At 44.5% G+C, this 23,559-nt stretch overlaps 1 protein-coding gene and 1 long non-coding RNA gene across 3 annotated transcripts in view; both read right to left on the minus strand.

The window, feature by feature from the left end:
• The window catches only part of LOC136665301 (trinucleotide repeat-containing gene 6A protein-like), a 28,830-nt gene extending 15,037 nt beyond the window's left edge, over window positions 1–13,793 (minus strand). The window contains exons 1-4 of one of the 2 annotated variants that reach the window (XM_066642867.1): window positions 13,724–13,793; window positions 12,537–12,584; window positions 8,110–10,809; window positions 48–221 (exon numbers count right to left, since the gene is read on the minus strand). In XM_066642867.1, coding sequence (XP_066498964.1) covers window positions 48–221; window positions 8,110–10,809; window positions 12,537–12,582 — 2,920 coding nt within the window. In that variant the 5' untranslated portion in view covers window positions 12,583–12,584; window positions 13,724–13,793. Of the gene's footprint in view, window positions 1–47; window positions 222–8,109; window positions 10,810–12,536; window positions 12,652–13,723 lie in introns of those variants that run through there. The other variant, XM_066642866.1, reaches the window with a different exon arrangement.
• A 3-nt stretch (window positions 13,794–13,796) lies between these two features.
• On the minus strand, window positions 13,797–23,535 carry LOC136665302 (uncharacterized). The gene is made up of 4 exons (XR_010795221.1): window positions 23,413–23,535; window positions 18,983–19,029; window positions 17,116–17,189; window positions 13,797–13,984 (listed from the first exon to the last, which is right to left on the minus strand). It is a non-coding gene; the product is annotated as an uncharacterized lncRNA (long non-coding RNA).
• Between the last annotated feature and the right edge of the window lie 24 nt (window positions 23,536–23,559).

Here is a 23,559-nt window from a genome sequence, read left to right on the forward strand (position 1 = left end):
GCTTCCCTGCTGTAGTTACCCACAGGTGACCCTGTTGAGTGACTGACCGTTTTTGTGCTGACTGATGGTGGCGCTGTTCCAGGTGTTACTCTCCCGCCCCGGGTCCTCCCAGCTGTTACTGCTCTCAGCCGGCTGGCCCCAGGCCGCAGTCCCGTTATCCACAGGATCTCCCCATGAAGAGCTGTCCATCTTCTGAGGACCACCGTACGACTCCCCCCAGCCTGGAACACACAATCCAATAAGGATCCATAACTTAATCCAGAGTAACACATGCAAATACTCAAATTAGGATCAATAACTATTAATCTAGAGGAATCTATCGTTTCTGTCCAGTGAAAACCCTGTGTGTGCGTGTGTGTAGTTACTGCATCATTTGAACACAGCAGCTGTTCTTCACACTGAATATTTAATGTAGAAACACTCCATAATTACTCCAAACACAATCTTTATACATTGGTTTCCACTGATAGTCCAAGTTTGTTCCTTCTCTTGTAAAGTTCAGATTAATCTCACTCCACTTTTAAAGCTGCACAGGAGGCAAACAGAAAAACGAGTGCCGTTTTCTGTTCATTTTGGGCCATTTTTAACTTTACAGAAATAAGTACATAGTGCTGCTCATTTCTTATTCAGTGTTTTTTGAACCTTTTTCTACATTTGAACAAAACTGAAAACCGTGATCACGTCAGCAACGCTAGTCCTGACTAAGTTTCAGAGAAGGTTAGTATCAGTCACAGACTGGAAGTGAACTCGATTCCTCACTTGGCTGCAGCTCTGACGTTAGAAACGTTTCCCTTCGAGAGCTGTGCCGCAGCCCCAGATTAAACCCTGTATAAACACACTTACGTAAGCTGTGTTTACTTGAAATTCCCGTCCACGGATCATCTTACATCTGACCACTGCAGGCTTTCCGCACTTTCTCCGTCCACCACATACCCAGAATTCCTCTGCCGGAAATAGCCGTGTTCACGAGCGTCATTCTGCTCAGGTTGCAGACACATGACTGCACCTCATGTACACAGTTACAGAGAAACCAGAGAACATTTTCCCCACAGCACAGCTCCTTCACGGCCAACCAGCAGCCTCGGACCCTGTGGAGACCCTCCGACCCCCACAGTAAATCTGCACCTCACCCGAGTTAAAATCAACCTGATTACTGCCTCTGACTGCACATCAAACTTTTAAAATTATAAAGCATTAACTCAGGTGAATCGAGTCCAAATGGCTACTTCTCTAAGATGTTCCATGAACAGAATGACATGCAAAGGGACAATAACACATCTAGGAGCTGCTTTATCATCAGGAGGCTGTTGGAATCTTGGAAGCCTTGGGAGTCAAACCGTTTTCGCATATGAAATCGGGTCTGGGCGTTTTCTGGAGTGGTCCTTTCACACAGCACCAAGCTGGAAATGTTCTGGCAGGGGGCGGAGCCTGTGCTGTAAGTTGCTTGTGCAGGGGGCGGAGCCTTACAGCATGCAGCTCAGGCAAGAGGTGGAGCCTGCACAGGAGATTCAGCATGATACTTCGGAACATTCCCAGCTCTGTTCACACAGGGGTCACTCGGACATACCCCGGACTGTGCACCAGGGGCAGGATAAAGTCCAGGGAATGTCCAGGTCAAATATTACTGCTCTGAATGAATTAAAGTCACAATAATTACATAAGAATCCTTTATTAGTCCCACAGTGGGGAAACTCAAAACATTCATAATTTATAGATTTAATCACACAGTTGCTGTCCTCAGTGTTATCCACTGTGAATAAACGTCTCCAGTGTTTCAGCCACTTGCTCTGTTCTGTTCTGTTCTCTGCTCTGGAGCCATTGTGTGGCTTTGTTTAAAAACAGAGGTTTTATTTATGTTTATTTTATTTATGTTATGTTTGTTATGGATATTGTTGCTGTCTGATTAAAACACATCTCCAAAAAGCGAACTCCTCAGGAGCAGGAAAAGACCGAGGGTCACAGTAAAAATAAACCGAAGATAACACCATTTATACAGAGTACAGCTCAGAAATTTAAAAATATATTTATTGGGAGCATGTTCAAAGGTTTCATATGTAAAATGGGCTTGTGTCTATTGTAGACAGTAAATACTGACACAAACAGATTTCTTTTAGTGGACTCCAATGAACTATGTCTACTTCCGTGTGACCACAGTCCTGCAGCGTATTCACGTACAACACCGCTGTCAATCCATGTTTCAGCAAAAGCAGAGTGTCATCACTAAACAAGATCCACATCAGATTATTTAACCATTATTGTGATTAATTATAGTCAAACTGCTCTAATATTTCACATGAGCAAACATGAGATCAGTCGTTAACTTTAGCGTGGACACTCAGACAGTGCCAATGAAAATGGGAGAGTGGGAGATATGTGGTTTTGATGGTGGTCTAGCAGCCTGGGATTTTTCAGCTTTTCATTGTTCATTGATATATATATATATATATATATATCACATTTAACATGAGGGAAAAAGTGGGGAGGGTGAGAAAATAAATGCTAAAATATTGGAGATGCGCGTTTTAAATCAGACAGCGACAATATTTAAACATCTTTTATAGCCCAATTCCAACTTCTGAATGTGCTTAATTACAGTATTGCTAAAAGCTGATTACTCTTTGAAAAGGTGTGAAACTGCATTAAATATTACATCATTACATCAGCAGCACACAGTGGTCTTAAAAACAACAATAACATAATTTACTGTCAAATCATCATTTACGATCAAATACTGATGTATATGTTGTTTATCGTGGAGGTGACGATTGGTGACGATTGGTGTCGTCATTTCCGGCTGACAGTTCGCACGCTCAGTTTGTTTGCTTGCTGCGGTTTAGTACTGTTCCTAAGCTCTTTACTTAAAGTCTTTACTTTACTGTTAATACCTTGTTAACTTATCCTTATTAGTTGTGCACTGTTAAATACCACTACCATTTTATTATTGTTGTTTTCATATTAATAACTTCTCTCAATTAATAACTCCTTCTCTCCTGATTATGGCGACCGCGGAGGAGCAATCTCTTTCCAGGCTCAGTACGGAGCTCGAACAGTTGGGCCGCCGAATTCAGCGTCTCCTGGAGAAGCAGGCGGAGCTCCAGCGGGAGAAGACGAGGCTCGAGGCCGCCCGCGATGCCTCCTACGCGGCCGTTGGCACGCCAGCTCTTCCGTGGCGACGGCTCCCCAGGACGGCCATCTTCACTCCAGCCCCGAGCTGGGAGCGTCAGCGTGGGAAGCCGAGGTCGTCTCCCCCTCTACCGCAGCCAGTCTTCACCTCTACTAACCGGTTTGAGGTGCTCAGCTCCTGGCCCTCACCTGCACCGAGAACTAAACAGGGTGGTATTCTTATCATCGTCGACTCTATAGTCAGACATTTAAGAGTCTCAGGCACAAAGAGTAACGCTACTGTGTCCTGTCTTCCAGGTGCTCGTGTCCTGGATGTTGCCAGGCGACTTCCCTCGGTGCTGCGGCAGCGTGAGGATCTCGGCACCGTCGTTCTCCACGTGGGGACGAACGACACTTCCGCCCGCCGCAGCGAGGTCCTGAAGGAGCACTACCGTTCGCTTCTGGATACCGCTCGGAAGAAGACGGACGCCAGGATCGTCGTCTCCGGCCCCCTACCCACCTACAGACGAGGATGTGAGGCGTACAGCAGGCTCTTCGCACTCCACTCCTGGCTCCGGGTTTGGTGTGGCACTGTCGGCATGGACTACGTCGACCACTGGGAGTGTTTTCGGGAACGTCCTGCCCTCTACCGCCGGGATGGGCTTCACCCTAGTCGTCTAGGTTCTGCAGTTCTCTCTGGGAACATCGAGGATGTTCTTCGCCAGGCTTGACTAACCCCACCCACCAGCACAAACCAGGCAAGTAGATTACACAGCGAACAGGTAAGTGATTTTAAGGATACACTTACAGATAATGGCCATTTGTTTGCCCATAGTAAGGGTATATCTACAAAGCTTGCTTTAAGAAATAAAAAAATTTGTTACAGTATCAAGACTGTGTCTGTCCACCGAATCAAACTTAAACCCAGAAAATATCAAACAGCGTGCCCCAATAACCTAATCACTATTAAACCATCAGAAACAGAGGGTAGTATCATCCCCACAGACCTAAAGATTGGCCTACTCAATATAAGAGCACTTAACTCTAAAGCAGTCATTATACATGAAATAATGGATCAGAAACTTGATGTTTTATGCCTTAGTGAAATTGGGTCAGAAATGATGAATATTTAGCACTAAATCAAGCCACTCCTACAGGCTATAAATATGTACACAGCCCCAGACTGACAGGCAAAGGGGGTGGATTATGTATAATTTACAAAAATAATTTAATTATTAACCAAAAACATGGTTACAACTGTACTTCCTTTGAAATTATGTACACTAACATAATTAACCCCGCCACAAATAAGAACACTATCTCCTTATTAAACATTTATAGACCACCAGGGCCCTATTCAGAATTTATAAAAGAATTTGGTGAACTAGCTGCTAATTTAGCAGTGTCATGTGATAAGTTAATAATTGTAGGAGACTTTAACATTCATTTTGAGAAAAGTGATGATCCCCTAAAAAAGGCGTTCACATCAATCATAGATTCTGTTGGTTTCACACAAAATGTATCAGGTCCTACTCATTATTGTAATCACACACTAGACTTGGTTTTGACCCTGGGCATGAACATAAAAAATGTAATTATTCTCCCTCAGTCTTCCACGGTCTCAGACCACTACCTAATTTCATATGAACTGAGTTTAGATATTAAAAAAATGTACATGCCCACATTACTATATAAAGCGCTCACTAACCCCATCTACAGCCCCTAAATTTACTGAAAACATCACTGATTTATTGACCTCAGTCAGTAGTCCAGCAGACCCACTGGAGCTGGACAGACTAACGGACTACTTAGATAACACTCTTCGATCAACTTTAGATAGTGTAGCACTGCTTAAGCGTAAAAAGCTACAACAGAAAAAACTCGCTCCCTGGTATAATGAAGAAACACTCACCCTAAAACAAACCGTAAGGAAATTAGAGCGGAAATGGCGGTCGAATAAACTGGAAGTATTTCACTTTGCCTGGAAAGACAGCCTTATCCAATATAGAAGGGCACTCGTCAATGCACGTTCAGCACATCTGTCCTCACTGATTGAAAATAATAAACACAATCCTAGAGCACTCTTTAATGTAATCTCTAAACTTAAAAACAATCGGGCAGCTACTGATCCACAGATCCCAGCCATTCACACCAGCAATGCTTTTATGGACTTTTTTATCAATAAGATTGAAAATATTAGACAAACAATAAATACCATATTACTAAATCCAGCCTGTCTGTCATCTGGTGTGGATGATATAGAACAAAACATAGAAGAAAGACTAGAGGACTTTGACCCACTACCACAGCTAGAACTGGAGAAAATCATCTACTCGTCAAATTGTACGACCTGCACACTTGATGCAATACCAACAAAACTATTTAAAGAAGTATTACCAGTCATAATCAATCCCATCTTAACAATTATAAATTCGTCCCTTAGACTAGGTCACATACCCAAAGCATTTAAACTAGCAGTTATTAAACCCCTGATCAAAAAAACGAATCTTGATCCTAGTGTACTATCCAATTACAGACCCATCTCTAACCTTCCCTTCATATCTAAGATCTTAGAAAAAGTTGTGGCCCAACAACTTAGGTCATACTTGCATAAGAATAACATATATGAAAAATTTCAATCTGGTTTTAGGCCACACCATAGCACCGAAACAGCTTTAGTTAAGATAACAAACGACCTTCTTCTCGCCTCTGATCGAGGCTGCGTATCCATGCTAGTTCTACTAGACCTCAGTGCAGCTTTCGATACAATTGATCATACTATTCTGCTAGAAAGATTAAAAATCATGGTTGGAATAACAGGAACAGCCTTATCATGGTTTAAGTCTTACCTCACAGATCGCTATGAGTTTGTAAACGTAAATAATGTTTCTTCTACTCATACAAAAATGAGATTTGGAGTTCCCCAAGGCTCCATTTTAGGACCTTTACTATTCATATTATACATGCTGCCACTGGGCAGAGTTATTAGCAGGCATGGCATTACCTTCCACAGTTATGCAGATGACACACAGTTATACATATCAGCCAAACCAGATGAAAAACCTACACTAAAGAAAATGGAGGACTGTGTTAAAGAAGTGAAGCATTGGATGTCATACAATTTCCTTCTGCTAAACAGCGACAAAACCGAGGTTCTCCTTCTAGGTCCAAAACCTGCTATAAATAAGGTATCAGACTTAATACATAATTTTGACTTCCCTGTTCTCCCGAGCTCATCAGCTAAAAATCTGGGTGTTATAATTGATTCAGATCTATCATTTGATCAGCATATAGGTAACATTACAAGAACAGCTTTCCTACATCTTCGGAACCTCGCTAAGTTAAGAAATTCCTTATCCCTCCCAGATGCGGAAAAATTAGTTCACGCTTTTATTACATCAAGATTACATTATTGCAATGCACTTTTATCAGGATGCTCCAGCAGAAACTTGAGTAAACTCCAGTTAATTCAAAATGCTGCAGCCAGGGTCCTCACTAAAACTAGAAAATTTGATCATATCAGCCCAGTATTATCGGCCCTTCACTGGCTTCCAGTTAAATTCCGTATTGATTACAAAATTCTTTTACTTGCGTATAAATCCTTACATGGTCTCGCCCCTGAATACTTGCAAGACCTCATCACACACTATGAACCACCAAGATTACTCAGATCTCAGGGCGCCAGCCTCTTACTAGTAGCCAGAATTCATAAGACTTCAGTGGGGGGGGGGGGGGGGGAGAGCCTTCTCCTACAAAGCCCCTCAGCTCTGAAACAATCTTCCAGCTATTGTTCGGAACGCAGACACAGTCACTAAGTCTAGGCTCAAAACACACTTGTTCAGTTTAGCCTTTGGCAACTAACCTCTGTCTAGTTTAAGGTTGTCGTTTCAGGAACTCATGGACATGGAGAATCAGGGTAAACGTGGATGATGTGCTCACAATTTCTCTTGCTTGGAAAGAAAGGATGTCTTTGCCTGAGCTCCTTCTGGTTTCCCTACTCCCAGTCTGTTACAGTCAGATCCCTCACTACACTAAAGAAAATATTCACATACTCTTATTCTCTGCTGCACTCAACTAAACTAACCGCTTCCCTTTTACTGTTTTCTGAAAGAATGGTGGCCCACTGATGGAAGATTGTTTGCTGGATTCTCCTGCAGACCAGACCAGCTGCTCACCTTATTATTATTATGTAACATAATGACACTTCATTGGTGATCATTTAAAATTCAAACTATAGTTTGATCAGAGGAGGATGGGTCCCCTTTGTGAGTCTTGGTTCCTCCTAAGGTTTCTTCCTCCAGCCTCGAGGGAGTTTTTCTTTGCCACTGTCGCCTTCGGCTTGCTTGCATTGGGCTTTGATTTAAATGTTCTGTTTTGAAACTGTGAAGCTGCTTTGTGACAACGTCAGTTGTAAAAGGCGCTATACAAATAAATTTGATTTGATTTGATTTGATTTATCACCATTATTTCTGTGCCAGGTGTAGGGTTACTGTGACTGTGTGAAAGGGGCTCTGGGTGAGCTGTGACTCCTCTTACCAAACACTGACCATTTAATCCCTAATTCTGCTCCTATGTTAGGATCTAGTCCTGCTTAGTTTGGTCAGGAGCTTAGGAGCCACTCGTTCAGGCTAGAAAGCTGAATGCAGTATATGAGCACTGCTAGTTATTCAGGTTTGGATGTCACAGCTTAGTTACTGCTACTGAGGAATGCTTAAACTTTAAACCCAAGCCAATTCTGCTATAATCAAACAGGCTGCAATTCAATAAACCAGAAGCAGCACTTTCAACTTGACCTACATTAGAACCTCTCTGCGGTTCTGTGCTGGTCCAAGTGCTTGCTGGTAAAGGCAGAGAGAAGCCAGAGCCTTTGCCCGAGCAAGTCCAGGAGGAGGAGGAGAGCGAATGGAGAAATTCCTGAGAAATGACTCCACGGACATAAATAAACACAGCCTCGGAGTCTAGGCCAAGGCCCTGAGGAACGTACAAAAAGAATAAGAAGCCACCCACCTGAGCTGCAGCTCTTCTCCTTCTGCCCCATAGAGCACGCAGATGGAGGGGGAGGAGGCTGAGATCCAGACATTCCCTCTGCTTCCGCAGAACTGTTCTTGTTCCACATGTTCACGCTGCTGTAGTTGTATTTACTGGGGTCTCCCCAAGCCGAGGTTCCGTCATCGATCTCCATCCTGCGGCGAACAGACTCCGGGGATGGCTCTTCCCAACCCGTGGACTCTTCCTCTTTAGAAGCAGCTGGAATTGGACCCCCGAGCCATCCGGTGGGTTTGCTCTGGGATCCGTTCCCTGGCCTGAAGGTTCCCATGATGGAATCCTGGGATTGGGATCCGTTCCCTGGCCTGAAGGTTCCCATGCCTGAATCCTGGGATTGGGATCCATTCCCTGGCCTGAAAGTTCCCATGCTGGAATCCTGGGATTGGGATCCGTTCCCTGGCCTGTAAGTTCCCATGCTGGAATCCTGGGATTGGGATCCGTTCCCTGGCCTGTAAGTTCCCATGCTGGAATCCTGAGACTGGGATCCGTTCCCTGGCCTGAAGGTTCTCATACTAGATTCCTGGGACTTGCCCCATTCGGAAGAGTTGTTTGATTTTCCAGAGTCGCCCCACCCAGAGTTGGAGTGGCTCGGTTTGATCGGTTCTCCCCAGCCTTGATTCTGATTGTTAGTTTTCACAGGATCTCCCCATCCACCGCCCTGATCCGGAGTACCGGCTCCTCCGCCGCTTCCCCAGGTGTTGCTGGGTTTGCAGCGTCCAGTTTCACTCCAACCAGAACCGGAACGATCGCTGTCGCTATCCCAACCTCCAGATCCAGACTTCTGGGGTTCTCCCCAGTGGTTCCCCCTGGAGTTCTCAGTGCCCCAGCCATCTCCGGAGGAGGAGCCGCCCCACCCTTGCTTTGCCTTCTGCCCGCCATTCCAGGATGAGGACTTGTCGTCTTTGCTGTTTCCCCAGGACGAGGAGGATGACGTACCCTTGCTCATTCCCACTGATGATTCCTCCCAACCATTCTGGCCTGAGGTTTTGGAGCCCTCTCCCCATCCGGAGTTCTGCTTCTCACCCCAGTTTGAGTCGGCGCTGTTGGCATTAGGTCTGTCCCCCCACCCACTGGAGGCCAGCTGCTGGGTGGGAAGGTTACCCCAGTCTTGAGACCCACTCACAGCCTTTTTCTCAGAGCTGGAGACGTCCCAAGCTGTGTTCTGACGAACCGGAGTCTGTCCCCATCCCGTGTTGGAAAGCACCCTGGGGTCCATGTCGGTTCTAGATAGAGCCACTTGTATCATACTGTGCTGGTTTCCTCTCCTTCGGTTACCATTTCTCTGTCCGTCTCTGTCACTACGACCTGCCAAACTCTCTCCACTTCCCTCGCTGCCTGTAGACTTGTTATATGTGCTGCCTTGAGACGATTGACCTCCGCTGCCCAGCCCAAGAGCGTCATCCTCCAAGGACTTCCATCCATTTGTTCCCTTCCTGCCATTCGCGCCATCGCTGGAATGCTGATTGTTGCTGGGCAAGGCGTTCCACTCACCATTCGAGACCTTGTTTGAAGAGCATGAGGAGGACGAAGACGAGGAGGAGGCACTACCCCAGGGACGAGGGACTCCTGTCGGCCCTCCTCCGTTCCCTGCTGCCCAGGACAAACTCTGAGAGGGGGCCGAGTCCCAGCCTCCTCCGTGGACGCCCATCCCATTACAGTTATTGTTATTATTCTTGAAAGTAGAAGAGGAGGAGGCCCCTGAGGAACCAGACTGCATTAGAGTTGCATTCACAGTGTCTCCCACAGCGGGGCCTTTAGGGACAGAACATTTCTCTCCAGAGTAGTTGGTGCCAGCACCCCATGCTGAGCCATAACCGGCGCTCATTCCCTCGCCGTGCTGGGAGATGGATGTGCCGTTAGAGACCATAGACATCTGGAGCTGGGAGCTCGCAGGCCAGGCTCGGTCGCTCATCTGCACTGAACCTGTAGAGTTTGGTAAACTAGAGGTCATGGAGTTAGTAGTGTTATTTGGTCCATTAAATTCAGTGTTAAGGTTTTGAGGCTGCCCACTTAGAACCTTGTTTGTACCGTTGACCTCGGAGTCCGAGGCATTCTCCGGCAGGCTTCCCCAGGACGTTTTTGAGCCAACACTCTGCATGCCGGGCGGCTGAGCAACGGTGCTTCGTTGAGAGTTGGCGTCGCCGTTCCCATTTCCCACGGTGCTGTGGGGGTTCGGCAGAACAGGCCAGGCACCGTGGTTGGCATTTGGGTTCAAAGTGCTTGGATTAATACCTCCGTTTGCCGAGGGACTTTGGGTTCCCCAGGCGTTCATCTTCCCGTCCGTCAGAGCCTTCTCTCCGGGGCATGTGCCAAGCACGGTGCCATTCACCACGCCCCAGGGGCCCTTCGCACCGCCATTAGCCATGTTATTGCTGCCGTTCGAGACCATGAAATGAGAACTCAGTCTATTGCCATTGCCGTCACCGGTGGTCCCGGACGCCATCACGCTGAGGTTTCTCTCTGAGCCGGAGCTGGAGGACGAATCAGCGTCCATACATTCTGACGCCAACTCTGCGTCGTTAGCAGCGATGGAGGGCCAGGCCCCCTTATCACAGCCTTCTACAATCACTTTGCCCCAGCTGCCAGTCGAGTCACTGCACGGTGAGCCAGAACTCCAGGGAGAATTCTCATACTGAGCATCCAGACCGGCGTGATCCAAACCTGTGGAGAACACAAAAAGAAACCACAAGTTCAGAGAATAATCCCAGATCACCATCCTGTCACCAGAGTCTAAGAGGACATATTACTCTCCTGCTTCAGTCAAGCCCCACTGCAGCATTCTCCCCCTGTCTAAATAGCCATGTTCAGAACACCTGCTTTCAGCGGCTGGTCCTTTAAACGATAACGAGCCACTCACTGTTCACCCCGACCCTGAGCGTACAGCAGTGAGGAGCAAGGAGCAGAAGCTCTGGATTTTAGCTGTTTTCGCTTGGTTCTTTCTTCTCTGTTCTCGTTTTCTCCGTTTTTACTTAGTGCTCTTATTTCTCCGCACTTGTTATGTCCGTTTTGCTGCGTTCAACCTCATCTCTTTGCTCTCACGGGTCCAGCGCTGTGATTGGACAGACACGAGGGGGCGAGGCCATTATAAAGTCTCTGCACTTGACGTCAGAAGCAGAGCACTCATTTTATCCCGTGTTTTCTGACGTAGGCACGCACAGAATGACTGGGGTCTTGTTTCACAGTGTGTGGGTTGGTGGGCTGCAGATTTACACTTTAATGTGAAAATGCACTGAACAGGGGAGATTTCATAATATTTCCCCTTTGACAGCAGTTACATTCCTTTAGAATTTTACCCCCAACTCTGATTATAATGGGTCCCTGGGATTGTGAAAGGCACTATACAAACTGGACTAATTATTATTATTACTACTACTACATTAACTCCCTGTGCCTAGATAACCACAAGCTGGGAAAGTCTTAATCACAAACACAGAAAAACAAACAAGCAGGCAACACACAACTCTAGGGATGCAGGAGTCTGGCTGATCATCATCAGTGTTTGAACAGAGAACAGATGGAAGCTCAAGATTCATTCAGGTGGATTCAGTCCCAATGTCTACAACGTCTAGGTGTTTATGTCTGAAAAAACATCTCAGTATAACGCCATAATCACTGCATCCCTAAACAAACACCTACAAAATTCATCAAAACTCATTCAAACAAACATTCATTAAAAGACATAAAAATAAAAAAACAGCTCGATATGATCAACTCCTCAGCTCTCCCAGGACACCACAGACCCGAGAGAGAGAAGGAACAGGGGGGGGGGGGGAGATAGGAAGTGACTAAAACTAACTCAGAGCTGATTATGCGGTGAGTAACGAGTCACACAAGCGACAAGTGGCTTCTGTCAGAATTTACACATTAACACTGCACTGGGATATAAACCTAAGCAGAGCTTAGTCAGATTTACGTGTTCAAATCATCTGATGAATATTATCTGGAATCATCTGAGATTAAATACACGTTTAAATATGAAACATTAAACCACGGTCCAGAATAAAAACCTGTTTCTGATTTCCAGATCACTGCAGCCTTACGTCCAACAGAAACCACAGCCCTGGGCAGCGCCGTGTCCACGGCTCACACGAGACTCTGGGTAAAATGTGGTTAAAGTAAGACTTTTGGAAGTGCCAGGGTTGAATGAGGCTCCTGCTGTGGCTTGAAAAGTCTGAACTCTGTTCAAACACAGGCCGAGTCCAGTGTCCACCGCAGGACGAGTGATCTGAGTCTATACAGTCAGCGCCGGCCCTGTTTCACACTCGCCTTCAGTAAACGATCGATGATCAAGACTGTGTTACACAGCCCTCACAGCACTGTTAAGACAACACCACAGACACCAACAACACACACAAACACACACACGAAGAAAAAAGAGATAAAGTCACCTGTTTGGTTAGAGGAGTGGCTGACCGAGTCCCGAATGGGAGCCATGCCTGAGAAACAAACAGCACATTCCATCAAACACTGCCACCATCAGCTGAAAACTCGCCACATACCAAAGTTTCCTACATCGCTCACTGTGTATTGCACTATTACAGGGAGTTCAAGGGGGTAGTGAATGGTTTTTGACATCCTCAAGCAGGGTTGTTTTTTTTTTTTTTAAACTAGTCACTAGTATACATGGGTGCATTGTGGGATTGTTGGGAGTGCACTGAAAATTGTCCACTATGTTTTCAGACACTATAAAATGGCAGAACCCCAAAAATAGTGCACTACATAGTGAATAGGGCACAGCTTTGGACACAGCACCAGTCCACACTCACCAACTGCAACTGCCGCCTCCATCTATTAAACCCGCCTCCACCTGCCTCCTCCATCTATTACAGCCACCTCCACCTGCCTCATCCATCTATTACACCCACCTCCATCTCAACCTGCCTCCTCCATCTATTACAGCCACCTCCACCTGCCACCGCCACTTGACTACTCCACCTATTACAGCCACCTCCACCTGCCTCCTCTTTCATCTATTACGGCCACCTCCCCCCGCCTCCTCCAACTACATCAACCACCTCCACCCCCGTCCTCCATCTACAGCAACCACCTCCACCCTCCTCCTCCATCTATTACACCCACCTCCATCTCCTACAGGCACAATCTCCATCTACATCTGCCCCCAACTCCTACAGCCACCTCCATCCCCTGCAGCTACACCACCACAATGTTCAGGAATCCAGCTTCTCTCTCACAAACACACACACACAGTGAAGGACTGTAAACACACACTCATTACCCTCCTATACATTGACCATAAATGATTATCTAGAACCTATACTTAGAACCATGTACTAACCCCCCAGCCTCCCCTCCCCAATTGGGGTTAGAACCCTCCTACCCTCAGTGATTAACCTCTGCTCAGATAGAGGCCCAGGTCCTGCTAAATACAGTAAAACAATGCAGCGTGTGTATGCACTCAGACGCATCTTCCACTAGCCGCGTTCCATTCTGTTACCCTAGAACACAAACACCTAGAAACCCTGTTCTGCACTCCATCCCATTCTGCACCACACACACAACGAGCAAAAGGGTGGGAGCCCAGTGCGTCTGTGTGTTTACACACAGTAGCAGGTACCTGAGATTTGGGCTTTGGTTCTGACTGGAGCAGTTCTGCTTGAGCGTGTCTGGTTCTCCGTGCGCTGTGCGGTCCTCCAAGTGGAGGTAAGAACAGTGTTCTGGTGCTCAGGCCTCAACAGCTGTGTTCCTGAGAGCAGGAGGGGGAGGGGCCGGCCGCCGGGTCGAGCCCTCTCTGCATCGCTGGCGGCGCAAAACCCGGAGAACCTGCTGCAGTTTTGATCGGCACTGAGGCAGGAACAGGACTGGATACGTTCCGGCACTGTAGGGAGAGAAACAGGTGGTCAGAAACCTGTAAAGAGAGGATTACTGACACCTAGTGGCCTGGATGTAGCAGAGACTTGAGTTACGTCGTATTACTTTAAACAATCAACATTCCTTTCAGAACATGTAGAATATTCCTACAGAACGTGTTGGACAGATTGGTGCACAGCACCATGGATAATATCAGATCACAATTTACTGCCCTGCACTACAGTCATAGTTCTCTGAAGCAGCAACATATGAGCATGCAGTCACCATGCTCAACAGCAAATGTGTGTGGAACAGTGTTCTCTGGAGCTCCTATGGATGAGGTGGAGTAGGGTTTGTGGTCCAAAACTAGAGCTGGGCGATATCATCCTCAAATCAATATCATGATTAACATTTTACCTTGATTAAGATCAACAAGGATGATTTAGCTGTTGTTTGTTGCCTCATAGTTCATTGACGAGGCTTGTGCGCCAGTATTAAAAGGTGTTGTCTGTTTGTGCTCTGTTCATATTCAGTGTGTGATTGTGTTCAGTGTGAAACAGACACTGAAGAGACACAGAGGAACACAGAAGGATTAACGCAAAGGACAGGATGGGAAATAAAGCAGAGTGATTTTTAATGTGGAGCTCTTTCTCTTGGTCAGAAGGTTAAGGTGGTCATGTCACTTCAAGATAAAACCACCACTCACTTCACAACAAGCGCAGCCTCTCTTCATACACACCATAAAAACCAGAGAGTAAACACCCTGTTTACACTCAACAACCTGAACTTGCACTACTTTTTCTCCACATTGGAACACAGTTCTGGACCAAAACTCCCCTTGTCTAAACGGCCCTGTTCAAAATGCCCGCTTTCAGCGCCTGTTCCTTTAAAATGATTAATGAGCTGCTCGCTGTTCACTCCAACCCCGAGCACACAGCAATGAGAAGCAGAAGCTCTGGGCTTTAGTTGTTTTCACTCTGGTCTTTCTTCTTCCTTCTCGTTTTCTTCGAGCTCTTACTTTTACATTTTTTTTCCACAGCTGAATTGTGTTGCTTTGATTTATTAAAATCTCTCTCTCTCATTTCCAAACTTTAGTATGGTTAGTTTCAGCTCTGCAGCGCCCCTTTCAGGCTAAAGTCTAGTATAGCTACACATGACACATCCTTGCACTTCCGCCATCAGGTATTTCTCTTTTGAGTCACAGTGGCTTGGAACTAAGACACATAAGATACTGGGACATGGGCAGAGTGTTCTCCTCCAAGCATGTAGAATCAGTTTGGTATTTCAACCACAACAGATCAGCTATCTCATCAGTTCACTTTTGAGGGTTCCCCGTATGAGTCTTGGTTCCTTCCAAGGTTTCTCCCTCGTTCACTGAGAGTGTTTTCCTTTGCCACTGTTGCCCTGGGCTCTCTCATAGGAGGCAGGGACCCAGATCTCTGTAAAGCTGCTTTGTGACAACTTTCTGTTGTGAAAACAGCAATATAAAAAACTGATTGATTTGTTGTCTTTTCTTGTTTCACAGTGTGGGGGTTGGTTGACTCCAGATTCACACTTTAATGTGAACATGCTCTGGGATTTTTTTAATGTGAACCTGGGATTTTTTAATTATGCAAAGTGAAGCAGAACAGAACTACTACAGATGTTAGCTGAAAGTTTTAAACATTTAAAAGATCCAGCACAGGTTTATTGTGATTTAGGATCAACTTTCTGTAATAGTTCTCCAACAACATGTGCTCGGCCGAATCCATTCTCTCCGTCTCTTTCTATTTATCGTCTTATTGTGCTCTGAGCAGCAGCCGAGAGACTAAACAAAACAAAACTCTTCAGACATCACTAATCACTACTGGAAAAAACAGCCTCATTATCTGATCCTGAGATCATCCTCTACAGCACGACTACACCACAAACAACGACAGACACTGCAGCACCATTAATACAAATACCCCCCAAAACACTAACCTACACTCAGAACACAACAAACACACCCCCAAAACACAACAAACAACCATCTCAAAACACTAACCTACACTCGGAACACAACAAACACCCCGCCCCGCAAAACACACCAACCATCTCAAAACTCTAACCTACACTCGGAACACAACAAAAACACCCCAAAACACAACAAACAACCATCTCAAAACTCTAACCTACACTCAGAACACAACAAACACCCCCCAAAACACAACAAACAACCATCTCAAAACACTAACCTACACTCGGAACACAAAACACCCATTTCAAAATAACCTACACTCAAAACACAACACCCACCCCCCAAAACACTAACCTACAGTCAGAACACCACAAACACCCATTTCAAAACACTAACCTACACTCAGAACACAAACACTCATCTCAAAACAAACACCCACAAAAACACTAACCTACACTCAGGAAACAAACGAGAGAGAGAATGGAAGGAAAGAAAAGTGGGAGAAAGTGAGAGAGCAGATCCCTGATAGCCTGATTTCTGCTCTTCACTGTTATCTGTTCTCTACAGAACACAACTCCTCTCCCACCACCCAGTCTCCTCCTCCTCTCTCTCTCTCCCTCTCACACACACCTATAAACATTAACTAAACACAGATGCAATACAGTAAACAGCACTGACACACACTCCCTGCTGTAATAAACACAGCGAGGGGGTTCGATTCATTAACAAACAGGAATCAGACAGAAACTTCACCCTCAGCACCGTCTCCACTCACTTAGAGGTCACACACTACCATCCTGTGCTCTTCCTGTTTCAGACTTTCACACACTTTTCTATGAATAATAAACATAATAGATGCCTGGATCACTGGGAGAGCAAACAGAAATCAGACCTGGATTAAAAAAATTTAAAAAAAAACCTACTGAGTACAGTTTAGTCCAAGATTTAAAACTAGCCCCAGAATCCATACAGATAAACACTTATAAACCAAACCCACTAAAGACACACCACCACCACATTACACATGATTACAAGAGGCACAGAAAGGAATAAGTGAGGGGACAGTGGAGCCGAGAAAGGGGACAGAGATTTAATGCCAATCTGTGTGCGGGTTAAACCTGTGTCAGAGAACAAGCTGAAACTGTGCAAAATTAAAGCCCTTGTATAGCAAAATATAAGCACTATGCACTGACAGGGCATTCAACTAAAAACAAACGCACCTTTTCCTCAGCGCCCTCTTCAGCCGCGGACCGTCCTTCCGTCCATCAAACGTCCCTTAGCTTCATCCAATCACCTGCAAATCAGAGCAGAGCTCAATGTCACACACTTTCAAACAGGAAGTGTCTCGCAGCGGAGGACGTCCCCGGGATTCTCCAAAAGCCGAGAGAACAGAGAGAGGGAGAGTGAGAGCGAGAGATAATCTCCTTACAGGATTACTGTGGTAAATTACCCCTCTATAAACAGCTAGTAGCCTCTGTGGGTCAAACACACCTCTCACTACACACACACACGGTTACACTTGAAGGACATTTATCTTCACTGCATTAACACACACTACCCTTCTGAGAGCGTTTTCCACAGAATATAGAGGCCCATTGATGTGAGGATCTGATGGAGCTCTGCCTCAATCATCAGTGAGGGTCAGGGGCTGGTGTTGGGGATTAGTTCTGGATCAAACTCACCACTCCAACTCATCCCAGAGGAACTCCATCACTCCAAAGAACCCAGTTCCACACACCAGAGGAACTTCATTGCTCCAAAAAAACAGCTTCCCTAATCAACCCGACTCGTCTTCTCCTCCTCCCTCAGGTAAATCAGGTCCTGGTTCTGGAAGCAGGTTCTTGTTTAGTCGCTGTTCTCTTGTGGTTCAGAGTGACCAGAAACTAAACTGTCATTAACAGAGTGGACGATGCTTCATTCCAGCCGTCACACTGAGACACTCCTCCACTCCCAGCAAGACACCAGACAAACCAGCTCCAGGTTTGGGAGAATGAGTAAAATCTCAGCTGTAGGCATTAGAGGATAAAGCTGGAGTTTGTTGTTAATTGTAGTTGGGTTTACTTGGTCCAGATCAAAGAAAACAATGATCTATTGCTGTGTTTGTTTTCATTCTGCTTTAACAATGACCATCAAATCTAATCACATCAGTTTCAGTTTTGCTTTGTGTCACAAGACTCCATCTTCAAAAGGAGGAGCAGTGTGACTAACAACAGGTTGTAAATATGAAACAGTGCTACTCAGGGCTCCTTCCTGAACAATCACAGCAGTGTTTCTACCCTCTGCCTTATCCTCGAATCATCTCCTGGAGGAAAATGCAGTCTCCAGGGACAGTAACTGCAGAGCAACAGAATATCCATTAAACTGTTTTCACTGTCCAGGACAGAGCTCACATAAAATGGAACTGGAGGAATGTTAAACACCTCAGAACTAGGCTCCAGGGTTTAACAAGTTTTTACTATGGAGTAAATACAGGACCTAAGAGTGATAAAGGACAAAGCTGCTCGAGGCCACAGGCTTCTGGTATAGCTACTCTTAAAAGATTACATAACAAGGAGAAATAGATATCAGCTGATATAAATGACTTGCATTTAGATTGTAATGTATTATTCTACTAAAATATTTCAGAAGTTGAACATGAAATATTACACGGTGTGCGTTGCAGATACGACACCTTGTTCCATTTGTAGAGTTCACAAGTTTTTCTACAATCAGCCGCCTCACACCTAAACATACTGCCTTGCTGTGTTTACTGCTCTCCCACTGAATTATGGGGGAATTTAGAACAGGTCTAACACACACAGGCGCTTTTCCTCTCTCCCTGTTCAAGTTAAAGAGACGGCAAACACTGGGTGAAAGACTTCTTTTGTGTTGTGCTCTTTACTTCAATAAAGCGAAGGCACAAAGACCTTCACAAACACTGTTTTGGTTTAACGTGTTAAAAACAGTAAAGCTTACTCAGCACTCGCAGAGTGTTTAAATTCAAACGCTGCTTACACCAGCTTTTTGCAGGCACTGGATGTGGAAATGTCCAGAGAAGCACAAGCATGTGGTTGAGAGAAAAAAAAAGCAGCAAAAAGGGGAACTTACCTGTGTAGCTTCTGTCTCTCTGTCTTTGGTGGCAATAGCATCCAATTCTGTGAAAAGAACGAAAAACAAATGAGTTGACGCCAATAAAACAGGCTTAAAACAATAATACACCAGGGAACATCAGCGTTCGCTCCAGGCTCGGAATGAAACGAGCTGAAAGACGATCTTTTAGTAAGAATCTCTCACATAACTGCGCTCTAAATGGACCTTACTCATCTGTTCTCTAGCAACTGTAAGAGCCTTTAGATTACTGCAACAAAAAACTGAAATTGACAATGGACTACTTGCATAATGTACTGTGACATATATCCCTTACCCTTCTGATCTCCGCCTGTTTCAGAAGTTTATATAGATTTTGTACATAGTCTTTTTGGTCTTTAGTTTTATTGTTCGACGGACCCATCACAGCAGCTGTGGTCTGCGTCACGTAGTTATGTTTCTGGGAAGGAGCGCACCAGACAGCGGTGTAGGCTACAGCCTTACTTGCACTTCTGCATCAAACCTACGCCGTAGCATGATGCGCACCTCTCCAGAAATGTACTACACAACGTGGCACCTGTGATTGGTCTGCCGAGCCTCGTGTTCCCATCCACATGCCTGCCGTCACAGTTTAAACTGCAGAGTGATGCTGAGTCATGGACACACAAACACAGAAATATACACCTTAGGCAACGCTCTGACTTGACACAGAAGTATAAATCAGCCCGTAGGCTCTACGCCGAGTCAATGCAGAAGTATAAACAGCTTTACAGCGTATGTCCACAGCTTTAGTGTAGGCTCAACGCAGAAGTATACATTGGACTTCAATCCGTTTGACCAAGACACAAGGCCCTACCCTATTTCTGATTAGACCTATTAGCCAATAAACCATTGTTGGTGTTAAGAGAGAAAGCTGTGCCTCTCAAATCCAGAGATCTGACAGATGACTGGGTGAAGCTGATTTTTAAAATTCCCCACACTTACAGCGCATTAAATATATCAAAGCGACAGTAGCTGACTGAAGGTGGCGCTATATTCCAAGCTACAGGTTCAACCTACAAACACACCACAATCTCATCGTAAAGCACAACCTTAAGTAAATTAACAATCATTTATTACAAGAAATACCCATCCAACGCAATCTTAGAGTTTTGCTCAGATATTTCAATTATAAAATGTTTTCCCCCTCCTCCTCCTCTCTGTGATGTTTGATGTTTTTCTCAGGAGTTTTTCTCTGTTTTGTCAGCACCTGAAGAGACAAACCCTTTCAAAAGTTTTTAAAGATCAGGAGTTTTTTAGTTAGATAAGGAGTACATGTTAAAACAAGATCGGTCGACATTTGGAAGGTTTTCCCTTACCCTTTCCCTCTGCCACCTCTAGCCAGTTTATATTATTTAGTTAGTATATTTTCTTGATTAAATCCTAATGTATCGCGTGTGTAACACTTGGCAAAATAGTGATTCTGATACAGTTAGACTCATCTCAGATTGCCTTCATCAACACAGACAATTAGAACAAGTATAATGAATAAATAATTACACACAGCTCAGCTGCTCTGGACATAAACAACGTGTTAACCCAGTCATACTCAGCATAAACACAAACTATAGTTTGAAGGCCTATGGTTGGGTGTGTCCTGTCTACATATTTATAATTATATTTTATAATAAAGGCACTATGTCTATTACCAATATGGGTCCTTAAGGAGAACTACCACCCAGTGTTTCACAGACATCAGAAGCAGTCCAGCTGAACTAGATTTATTAAACCCTCTGAAATGATGAATAAAATCACTATATTCAAAGTTCTACATTATTCTAAAAATTAATGCTCATCTTTGTCTTAAACCTATTGTTATTGCATATCAACAACCACTTGTTATGCCCTGGATGAGTTATGATTTTATAATTGACAAATTTAAAATTCAGTTGCTTTATTAAAACCATTTGACAGAGTTCCCAAAGTTATTTGTTACTTCTTGAGTAACTGAGTAAACATTATATCCATATGTTGAGACAAATGTGAACAGTCAAATCCAATAGACAAAATCCTATGTAACATTTCACAAATGAAACTGCGTTGTTGAACAATCAGACCGGGAAAAAAAACACCCACACACAAGACTAACACAAAGTGAAGATTATCCAGTAAAAATCTAAACTTTTTTATCTGATGAAGTGTCCGAGTGTTGTTGAACATCCAGAAAACTGGCTAAAAACACCCCCCGCCGGACACGTACAATACCCAGAATCAAACCATTTAACTCTTAATAAGTCCAGCCTCAAACATCACCTTTATTAAATATTTCGCAACAACTGTATACAGCCGCACAGACAGACGAATTACACCTTCTCACTGCCAGAAAACCAAACTAAAGCTCAATATTGTGGAACAATCTTTGGAAAGAGTCTTCCTGCAGCAGCGATAGTTGTTAGCATTGCTAAAGCTACCACTTCAGTCGACATCTATTTACTCAAATCGCTTTAAATGCCATAAAGCACAGTAAAATACATTGTTTTTAAAAGTATTCCCACAAAGTCTGTAAAACTATGTCAGGTTCGTATTAAAAAAACGTAGAAAACTGCAAGATTAGTTTTGTGGTGTAATTTTGAGGTAAAATGTTAAAGGATTTAGCCTCAGAGCTAACTCTCTGCTAACACGATCAAAAACAAATTATCTACTGTAACTAGTAGTAACATTTTCATTTATGTTATCTAATGGACATATGTTTATCGGTTTAACGCAGGGCTATATCAGCTGTATTTCTGATGTATTAACCATATTTTCTGGTCCCAAACGTAAAGGTGAAAATAAAACGGCACAAAACAGTATGAAATACAATACATTGAACACTTTACAATTCCATCAATTAATGCAGTTTAACGTGGGTCCAGGAAAGGTGGGATTTTATATCAAAATGAAATAATCTGTGAAATGCACATCTGAAATCAGGTTGTTTTCTGAGGGGCTGGAGGGTTTTAGAGAAAAAGAACTTAGAGAAACATACTTTTAGTGCAGTGTTCGTACAAATGATAAGTCGCCGCAACAAAAAACGGCCTTTACAAACACGAAATAAGAAATGAAAAATAAAAAAACGACGTTTTAAACTGTAACGTTAATCCGCGAAAGGTATTAGCCAAAGCTAACTCTCAGCTAACGCTACTAGTAAAAACGTATCGCTAACAATATAAAACCACTCACTTATGCTATATATGCCAGATAATGGACAATGTAACATTCGGTAAATTCACTTCATTTATACCGCTGTTGCTGTGTGCGAAATGTTGGGAAACGCAAGTCAACCCTGGTTGTAAATGAACCAAGCAGAGAATGAGCATTAAATTGTAACTGCGACCAACGTCGGCAAAAGGAGCTACAAAAAATAAAAAGCAAAAACAATCAAATCTGTTGTAGATTAAGATGTATTTGTGAGGGTTTGTGATGTCAGGGTTTAACAAGAGTGTGGAAGTTTAACATTGACAATGTATCAATAACAAGTCTGAAGGACGCGAGGTAGCCTAGTCTAAGCTAAGCTAAAAGCTGAGATAGGCTAAGCGAAGCTAACCGTGCATGTCTCGGCTCCGCCTGCAGCGGCGGCTCCAGAACAACAGAGTCCGGGAAACAGCGAGGTCCCCCCAGCCCCACAGCGGCTCCAGGGACCGAGCTCGAACACGAATTCCGGGCATAAATAAAGTGACATACAAACAAAATAAACCGGAGTAAGCAAAATCAAGCACAAAACAACTATTCACCAGTTTCCGATTCCAGTCTCCGTTCCACCTTAAACACCGCAGTAGCGTCTAATCGGAAACAAAACGGTTCAGCCCCGGTTACAGCCAAATTTAAGGTGGTCTGGAAAATTCTAATAATAAACTATCACTAGAGCACGTTAAAGGTGGAACGGAAAAATATGCGTACAAGAATGTAGGAAACAGGCAGCCAACTCCAGCGGGGTTTAAATAGGAATTCGAGGTCGATGGAAAAAACAAATAACAGGCTTGCAAACACAGCAGGCTTCACAAATATTTAAGGTGGACATTAAATTGTTTATTTATACCCGACTTCGCAACAAACTTAAGCAATTTAAAAGACGTTTATACGGTGGCAATTCAAACATACCTAAGCATTATTTAAGGTGGAAGTGGAGATCACATGTAAACCTCAATAAGTATCTGGCAAAAACGAAGCCTTTATCTACGTTAAAGTTCGAAGCAATTTAATTTGGAACGGAAAATTTAAGCAAAATAACGTTAAAACTGGGATTTAATGTGGAATTTATTAATGTCGAATACTACGCCGGCAAGCACAACAAATAACAACAATATTTAAGGTGGAACGCGAGAATGCGAAGAAGACGCTAGCCCACAGCTGCTCGAGACTCGACGCGCAAACACACTGCATTAAAAACCCACCGCAGCCCCAAACCGCGGGACCCCGCGCCGCGGACTCACCGAGCGGAGTAAAGTGCGGGTTTAAGGTGGAGCCAAGGCGGTGGACTCTGTCCTCTCTGCACAATCACCGCTCCGCGCGCGCGGACATCTTCTCTCTCACTGCGCGCTCCCGCACACAAGAGCTCGGGCACGCGCACGGAGCCCACT

The sequence above is a fragment of the Hoplias malabaricus genome, chromosome 13, assembly GCF_029633855.1.
Source record: "Hoplias malabaricus isolate fHopMal1 chromosome 13, fHopMal1.hap1, whole genome shotgun sequence".
Lineage (NCBI taxonomy): Eukaryota > Metazoa > Chordata > Actinopteri > Characiformes > Erythrinidae > Hoplias > Hoplias malabaricus.